Source organism: Schistocerca serialis, chromosome 6 (assembly GCF_023864345.2).
Source record: "Schistocerca serialis cubense isolate TAMUIC-IGC-003099 chromosome 6, iqSchSeri2.2, whole genome shotgun sequence".
NCBI lineage: Eukaryota > Metazoa > Arthropoda > Insecta > Orthoptera > Acrididae > Schistocerca > Schistocerca serialis.
The window spans coordinates 283,418,806-283,428,315 of NC_064643.1; the positions used below are offsets into that span (position 1 = coordinate 283,418,806).

General features: G+C 44.5%; 1 protein-coding gene across 1 annotated transcript in view; it reads right to left on the bottom strand.

The window, feature by feature from the left end:
* The window catches only part of LOC126484282 (proteoglycan 4), a 300,519-nt gene extending 295,291 nt beyond the window's left edge, over positions 1 to 5,228 (bottom strand). Inside the window, exon 1 of the mRNA XM_050107709.1 lies at positions 5,000 to 5,228. Coding sequence (XP_049963666.1) covers positions 5,000 to 5,116 — 117 coding nt within the window. The 5' untranslated portion in view covers positions 5,117 to 5,228. The remainder of the gene's footprint in view (positions 1 to 4,999) is intronic.
* Between the last annotated feature and the right edge of the window lie 4,282 nt (positions 5,229 to 9,510).

The following is a 9,510-nucleotide window of genomic DNA, read 5'->3' on the forward strand; positions in this document are numbered from 1 at the left end:
ATGATATTTCAAGACGCCTGGCATTCTTTGTTCACATTTTTAGATCTTTTTCATGTATATACGCGTCGTGAACATTCTTTGTACGCGCGGTCTGGGGCGCCTTGTCACGGTACGCGCGACTCCCTCCGTCGGAGGTTCGAGTCCTCCCTCGGGCATGGGTTTGCGTGTTGTCATTAGCGTAAGTTAGTTTAAGTTATATTAAGTAGTGTGTAAGCTTAGGGACCGATGACCTCAGCAGTTTGGTCCCATAAGATCTTACCACAAATTTCCAAATTTCCATTCTTTGTATACTTAAGTTTTACGGTAGCTGTCTTAAAGTTCCGTTGCAAAATTCTGCAACGCCGTTAGTAACGAAAAAATGTTTACGTCACACAAATAAACGTAAACATCTGAAGATGGGGTGCCAGGTGTCATGAAATATCATGGCAAATTAAACAGCTACAAAGGCAACTTAACTAAAACTAAGCTCCGTCCGAACAGGCCTTGGAAGGCCCAACGGGACCGAACGGCCGCCGTGTCATCCTCAGCCCACAGGCATCACGGGATGGGGATATGGAGTGGAGTGTTGTCAGCACACCGCTCCCTCGGCAGTTTGTCAGTTTACGAGACCGGAGCCGCTACTTCTCAATCAAGCAGCTCCTCAGTTTGCCTCACAAGAGCTGAATGCACCCCGCTTGCCAATAGTGCTCGGCAGACCGGATGGTCACCCATCCGAGTCCTGATCTGACGGGAACCGGTGTTAACCACTGCGGCAAGGCCGTTGGCACAAAGACAACTAGTTGCAGGTAATTCATTATGAATTACCTTGTAATTCCAACAGTTGTAATGTTCTAATATGAGCAGAATGGAGAAGACATATTTACTGATGTTCATACGAGAAAGAATAAAATGGTTTATATATATGGTTCATATGGCCCTGAGTACTATGGGACTTAACTGCTGTGGTCATCAGTCCCCTAGAACTTAGAACTACGTAAACCTGACTAACCTAAGGACATCACACACATTCATGCCCAAGGCAGGATTCGAACCTGCGACCGCAGCAGCAGCGCGGTTCCGGACTGAAGCTCCTAGAATCGCTCGGCCTCAGCGGCCGGCGAGAAATAATAGAAAAACAAAATATGGCAATGACGTAGGGCGCCGCAGTCGAGAAGCCATTGCCCACACCGAGGACGAACGTTAGTGGACATTAACATACCAAAATTCAATATTTGCTAGCATTTTTAAATACTTGTCCAAAAATGCGTTTGAACGATCCCATAGGCATGAGTTGTTTCAATAACACTAAATAAATTAAGCCACAATTGCTTTGCTCATATTAAAAAGTTCAAAAGTCGTAATCCCTTGAACTTAATATTTGTCGGCTGTATTATACAGAAGCCAAACAGGAAAAACGCAGACGACAGAATGGATCGATTTCCAAACGGATAACACTTGCCCTTCCAACCTCGGTACATACTGACAATGGTGAGAATATTTTGGTAGACATCAACAGTGTTCAATATTTCTATTAGACAGTAGACAGTACAACAATACCCATCGTCAGACGGTCATTATATTCACGTATTGATAGTAAAAATAAATGTATGAGGACCCTTTAACTTCCGTGTGACATTTCTACCACACGTCTCTACGCATCCTTTTAATATAATCAGCTGTTGCCGCCAGTAAACAGCGGTCTCCCCCACTCTCTACCCGCCTATGAGCACACGGCCATAACTTCGCGCTCATACTGGTAACATGTTTCTCTTCGTAGTTCAGATCAAGTGGCGGCGAAGTGGCACTGCACAGGCGCGGAGTACGCAATACTTTCACTGGTCTGCGCCATGAGCTGTATATCTGAGGTGAGCCGAGCGTCGGCGGAGATGTACACAAATGTGTTCTGGCGGAGCACAATGTGAGCGCCTCCCTCCGCCCACGAACTTTTTCCGCTGGTCACCAGTTCCCCATCCATGTTCTAGACGATAACTGTCTTAGTTTCGTTTCTTACGGTAGTTGTATGTAATAAATACAACAATGCCACCATGAGACCTTGAAGACCACGTGAGGCTGAACGGCCAATGCCACATCGTCTGCCTTGTGGCGTCTTTCGGGTGCGGTATGGAGGAACAAGCGGTCAGTGCACCGACCTCCCGGCTGCTGCTAGCTTCACACACCTTGGAACAGCTATTTCTCATTCAAGTAGCTCCTCAGTTGGCGTCAAGAGGTTAAGTTCACCCTATTCTAGTTCCTGTATCAAGGAAAATGTATGGCGCTGTGGGGAACTGCTTCCAGGTCCTTCGCATTGCAGTCAGACTCGCTGACGGACAAGGTACGTAGGCGGGCCACTGGCGGTCGTAACGATCTTTTCTCCTGAACACGAAGTGATGACGTACGCAGCATCAGAACTCATGACAAACCGCACTCAGAAATATGACAAACCGCATTCAGAAATATGACCTTGCAAACGGAGGACAAACATAGACGCTGATTGATTGCGGCAGCGGCGAAAGACCGGTTTTTTGTGAAGAAAACTTCCGGATCCGAGCAGTTTTCGCACACTTCGCCTGTTACGGTATGGATCGTTAACCAAGACCGGTACTACGTATTGAAAAAAATGCCGAAAGTTTTCAGTATAACGGTTCCCGGTAAGTGACGGCGTCACTATGTTGCTTACAAGACTCTGGTCTCTACCACGAATATGAGTAGGCTAAAAATAGGAAGGGATAAATAGCGCTTACTTGCTCGTTTTGCTTTTAGCCTTTGTAGAAGGTTTATTTACTCGAGAAATGTTCATAAAAATGGTTCAAATGGCTCTGAGCACTACGGGACTTAGCATCAGGTCATCAGTTCCCTAGAACTTAGAACTACTTAAACCTAACTAACCTAAGGACATCACACACATCCATGCCCAAGGCAGTATTCGAACCTGCGACCGTAGCAGTCGCACTGTTCCAGAGTGAAGCGCCTAGAACCGCACGGCCACACCGGCCGGCAAATGTTCATACTTTATGCTTTAATTCATTTAATTAATTTGGCATATACAGGGTGTATAAGAAGTATGGGTAATGCTTCAATTATAAGGGATCAGAGTCTTCACGCAAAAGTAAGCAGGCGAGGCCGTATAAACAAAAGTTTGGAAATACTTTCAGAGTTATGAGACAGCCAATTACGTTGGCAGTTTTAAACAAGTTTACATGAAGAGTTACGAGCGTTTCTTGGAAAACCCGTTGACTTCGGTGTTATATGCCATTTATATTAATGAAATTAGAGCTTAACTTCCAGTCGACAATAACGAGGCCGCTAGAGACGTTTCAAAAATTCAGCAATATCCTCTTTAAAGAAATCTTAAGAGTATTTGTTTTAAATGATTTAGGAAAACAGAAAACCAGAGTCCTGATGACTGTGTAGTGATTTCAAACCTGTCCTCCCGAGTGTGAGTCGAATGAGTCACCACTGTCACCTACCAGAGCGCTTACACTTAGTGGAAGGATTTAATTCATACATTTTAATGTGCGTGCTCCATTATGCCTTAGAGCGCACTAGCCTGATCAGCGAATAGACGAGGTAGTATCAGCATTCAGCTGACATTAATGAAAAAGGTCTTCTTTCTCTGAGTTTAAGTGCAAGCACTACTCTGAGACATTACTCTGACATGAAGTTGGGACAGGAGAGGAATTCGTGGCGGGTTGCATCAAACTAAACAGAAGGCTGGCCATAAAAAAGTCAAATGGACGCTTGGCATACCATCCGTAAGCTGTAGACGCCCCTAGCTGTTGGTGCGCCGGTTAAGAATGGATGACACTGAACGCACTACCCTGGCTGTATTCGGCGTGCTGCAGTCTACATTCAGCTTTAGGTATTCACTTTAAAAATTTTTGTGTGACATTTTTTTAACCATCCGTAAGGTGTAGCAAGTGGTGAGCGTGCTACATAATGGGCAGGGCATTCTCATAACTTGGAATTTTTTTTCCGAAGGCATGTTGGTATGTTTGATTTTATCCTTATTTTAACGGAAAGAGGAGATGCACGAGTATCGTCCATTTCCATACACTGTGGAGAACCCAAACGCATGGTTGTGTGTATGAACTCAATTTTATCGACAGATGCCAGTCAGTAAGATCGGTTAGGATTTACTGTTTCCAGTCAGATCGCTGTCCATGTTAGAAATATTTAAGGCATTCCCAGAATGAGATTTTCACTCCGCAGCGGAGTGTGCGCTGATATGAAATTTCCTGGCATTTAAAACTGTGTGCCGGACCGAGACTCGAACTCGGGACCTTTGCCTTTCGCGGGCAAGTGCTCTACCAACTGAGCTACCTAAGCATGACTCACGCCCGTCCTGACAGGTCCCCAGTTCGAGTCTCGGTCCGGCACACAATTTTAATCTGCCAGGAAGTTTCATTTAAGGCATTGCTCAAAATGTCCGTATATATAAACTGATTGAAGGGGCCACCGACATGCCGCACTGCTACGGTACAGTTCACTAACGGATGCTTCAAATACATTTCTCATCCAAGATATTGCAGTTCTTGAAATATTCGTTACCAAACGTTGGTTGCCGTTGTGAACAAGTTCTGTTAAGCATTCTCCATGATCCGTGTAATTCTGAATATAAATCTTGTTGTTTGTATCATGATTTGATGATGATGAAGGTAGGCGTTAAGAAATTTGTGCTTCCACAAAGGCTTATCGACACACGGATCGAAGAGGAATGGGCGACGAACACTGCAGGTACACAAAATCGCCTTTCTCACATGCCACACGTTGAGCACAGGTGTTGATGTAGAAGTGGGCACATAGACCAAACTACGAAATTTTCACTGTTTTCTGTGAGGAAGATCTTTCAGTTTCACCTGGGAGTGTCTTTAATATGCTTCCACATGAACACGTTCTCGATGTTGGAAAAACGCACAGAGAAACCATTGTTACGTAGCGTGTACACGATACCGCGTTATTTCCGGACGAATCTTCAGGCAAGAAAATTCCTGCAGAACAATGTGACCTCGTGGCTGCTTACCTGTGGAACTTGGGCGAACTCGGTGTTCCCCGCGGAGCACGTGAGACAGCAGACGATCAGCAACAGTAGCGGCAGCAACGGCCGGCGCATAGCGGACAGCCCGTGTGTGCGGGACATCGTGGTGTGCAGTCTGAGAGTGGAGCCCGCGCGCGGTTGGGCGGCTCTGCTGTGGCTGGTTCAGTAGCTTCCGTCGCTCTTCCTTCCTTCCTTCCTTCCTGACTGGCGAGCGGCCGTGGTAGGACTGAGCCTGCGGCCGCGCGGCTCTCTGGGATAAGTACCTGTCCTATGTGGGTCAGCGGTGAGCGGCAGAGACCGCGCCGCCGCGAGCCCCCACCGCCGACGCTACTCGCTGATGGAACGGTGGCCCACGCCCGGGAAGGTACACTGTTGGTGCTGTACAATCACAAGTATAAGACTTCGGGAACATCTTTGCATATGAAACGTCGAATTGTTTCTGTACCACCTAGTTTTGCGTGTTGCGTCACCATTGAAGGACAATTACATTTCCACTTTGTTTTTTGTATAAAGGGCAGTCAAATCAAAACGAGGCAGAATGAAAAAAGTCAGTAAACAAGTAAACTATTATTTCGAAAGTAATGAAAGTAATCGCCGTAATAGTTGATATACGTGGTGCGACAGTAAAGTAAAGAGACTGAAGTGAAAAAAAATGTTGCTTACCGTTTTAGTCAATTTTAGTGTTGTCTCCTTCAAAGTAGTTCCCGTCTGATTGCACACACTTTTTCCAGCGCTTCTGCCATTGATGGTAACATTTCTGGAACTCATCTTCTACATCTACATCTACATCCATACTCCGCAAGCCACCTGACGGTGTGTGGCGGAGGGTACCTTGAGTGCCTCTATCGGTTCTCCCTTCTATTCCAGTCTCGTATTGTTCGTGGAAAGAAGGATTGTCGGTATGCCTCTGTGTGGGCTCTAATCTCTCTGATTTTATCCTCATGGTCTCTTCGCGAGATATACGTAGGAGGGAGCAATATACTGCTGGACTCTTCGGTGAAGGTATGTTCTCGAAACTTCAACAAAAGCCCGTACCGAACTAAAGAGCGTCTCTCCTGCAGAGTCATCCACTGGAGTTTGTCTATCATCTCCGTAACGCTTTCGCGATTACTAAATGATCCTGTAACGAAGCGCGCTGCTCTCCGTAGGATCTTCTATATCTCTTCTATCAACCCTATCTGGTACGGAACCCACACTGCTGAGCAGTATTCAAGCAGTGGGCGAACAAGCGTACTGTAATCTACTTCCTTTGTTTTCGGATTGCATTTCTTTAGCATTCTTTCAATGAATCTCAGTCTAGCACCTGCTTTACCGACGATCAACGTTACGTGATCATTCCATTTTAAATCACTCCTAACTCGTACTCCCAGATAATTTATGGAATTAACTGCTTCCAGTTGCTGACCCGCTATATTGTAGCTAAATGATAAGGAATCTTTCTTTCTATGTATTCGCAGCACGTTACACTTGTCTACATTGAGATTCAATTGCCATTCCCTGCACCATGCGTCAATTCGCTGCAGATCCTCCTGCATTTCAGTACAATTTTCCATTGTTACAACCTCTCGATATACCACAGCATCATTCGCAAAAAGCCTCAGTGAACTTCCGATGTCATCCACAAGGTCATTTATGTATAATGTGAATAGCAACGGTCCTACGACACTCCCCTGCAACACACCTGAAATCACTTTTACTTCGGAAGACTTCTCTCCATTGAGAATGACATGCTACTTTCTGTTATCTAGGAGCTCTTCAATCCAATCACACAATCTTCTGTAATATCCTCCAAGACCTCCGTCACAGCTTTTTGGACATCTTGTGTTGTTTGAAAATAGTGTCCGCCGTTTTGGCTCTTGGAAATAGAAAAAAGTCACACGGAGCGATATCTGGTGAATAAGGTGGCTGTGGTAGTACTGAAATTTGTTTTGTGGTTAAAAATTGCTGTACTGACAGAGCAGTATGGGATGGCGCGTTATAGTAATGCAGAATCCAATTGTCAGCAATATTGGCACGGACACGAAGAACTCTTTTACGAAGTCTTTCTAAAATTTCTTTGTAGCAATATTGGTTAACTGTTTGTCCACGAGGTACCCACTCTTTATGAACAATTCCATTGGAATCAAAGAAGCACACAAGTATGCATTTCACTTTTGACTTTGACATGCGAGCATTTTTGGTCTCGGCGATCCCTTTGAGCACCATTACGAACTTTGGCGTTTTGTCTCTGGATCGTACTGAAAAAACCAACTTTCATCACCAGTGATAAAATGGCTCAACACTTCTGGATTGATTTCCGTTTGCTCTAACAGATCGGCTGCCACCTTTTTCTGTGTTTGTTGCTGTTGCGGTGTGAGATTTTTGGGGACCATTTTTTCACAAATCCTTCTCATACCAGTTATTATTAGATTAACCGTTCCTCGACTGATGTTCAGTTCTTCTGCAATCATTTTCAAGGATAATCTTCGATCAGATCGTACGAGTTCACGCACCCTGGCCAAGTTGACATCCGTCTGTGAGCTTCATAGTCGTTCAAATGGCTCTGAGCACTATGGGACTTAACATCTCAGGTTATCAGTCCCCTAGAACTTAGTACTACTTAAACCTAACTAACCTAAGTACATCACACACATCCATGCCTGAGGCAGGATTCGAACCTGCGACCGTAGCAGCTGCGCGGTTCCGGACTGAAGCGCCTAGAACCGCTTGGCCATTGCGGCCGGCTTCATAGTCGTCCACTGCGGTCTTCATCTTTAACATTCGTTTTGCCTTCACTAAACATTTTATGCTAACGCAAGACTTGAGCTCTTGACATAACCTCCTCTCCAAAAGCCTTCTGAAGCATTTTCACCCAATTTAACGCAAAAAGAAATGGCATCCCGTTGCGCAACATTACGCGGTTCCATTTCCGTGCCGAGAGACACAAACGCGTGTTAACGTATTACAGCACAACTCACGACTGAGCAGTTGCATCGATGTGCCACTTGGCCTACAAGCAGCTTATAGACCAAGGTCAAAGATATTGTGCCTACGCAAGCCTGCAGGATTACCACATCTTGCAAAGAAAATCAGTCTCATCACGTTACTATCACACCTCGCATTTATCACAAGGAGAGACAATACAGTCAGTGCCTTCCTAGAACTTGATTGCACTTGCCTACGGAACCATGCTTCTACCCCTGCGTCTACCATCTCGTCCAAAGCAAATCCTCGCCACGGACTTCTTTATTCAGCCGGACCCTCATGTATCCTTAGTCGTTTCGAGAACGCTGCAGAAGATTGGCTGGGAAGCCCTTACACATGCTCCATGGAGACCCAATCTCTCCCCACACGCTTTCCACATTTTTGGAGCCCTGAAGAAACATTTGTGGCCGTCGATTCGCTTCGGTTGAAGAGGTGGTCTCCTAGGTACAGACATGGTTCCGTAGGCAACTGCAGACCTTTCTCCATAAAGGAATTGCCAGTGCTGTCGAATTCTGAGATAAATGTATTAGCGTTTATGGCTATTAATTTTGAAATAATAAGCAGCTTACTTATTTTCTTCTACGTGTCTCGATTTCATTTTGTAGCCCCTTATACACGGTCATTTATATTGTAGATGCTGTAGTAGCGTTTACAGGATCAGCTACTCCGCTTGTTACCGTTTCCTGTTAGCAGATAAAGGAATTCTTCCCTGCCGGCCTGCTGTCCGCTGACGGACTTACGGACATATTCTCATACTGCAAGTGATTTGAATGCCAGAATTATTGATATAAAGAAATAAAGAGGCAGTGGGAAGCTACAGGCAAGTAACAGTAGTTGAAAGGAACCAAATATGTTGTTCGTCTAAAGCAGAATAAATGCGAGGTAGTCTTCATACAGAATTGGAAAGAAAGACACACAGTTCTGGATAACTTGGAACGCGGCCGTTTTGCTGTACGAAAAAAAGGGTAGCTGGAAGTACTATAAAACGAAAATAAGTCGTTCGGCCCAGTGCTTGGAAGCCTTGTAGCAAGCAAGGACAACATAGAGGCAAAATGAAACAAACGTGGGCCGCACTTATTAATACTTTAGTGTAGCTATAGCTGTTTCTATGAAATTAAAAATGCAAAACAAATATGTACTTTCGAATTTTATTCGTCGCTTTATTAACTAATAGTAACCACGAAAAAAGGAGTAAAAATTTAAATTAGAACTTCAAAATAATTATGGTGCAAGACAAATCAAAATTTAATGTGATTTTTGAGGCTGTATTTGACTGGCTATTTGTGTAATGTTTGCTTTCATTTCTGTCGTAGCATTTCGAAGATTGTCGCTCAGATACTCATCTGTGAGAAGAGAGCAATATTTATTTTTCCTGTAGTTGATGATTGAAAAAATTTGCTCATGTAAGTGCTACCAAAAATTGTAAGTATCAGCTGAGCAACCCTTTTGAGTTCTACAAAATTAGATGGCAATCTGCCATACAATTTAACAAGATCACTGATTTCATAAAAACTGCTTCTTAGAGTCATTAG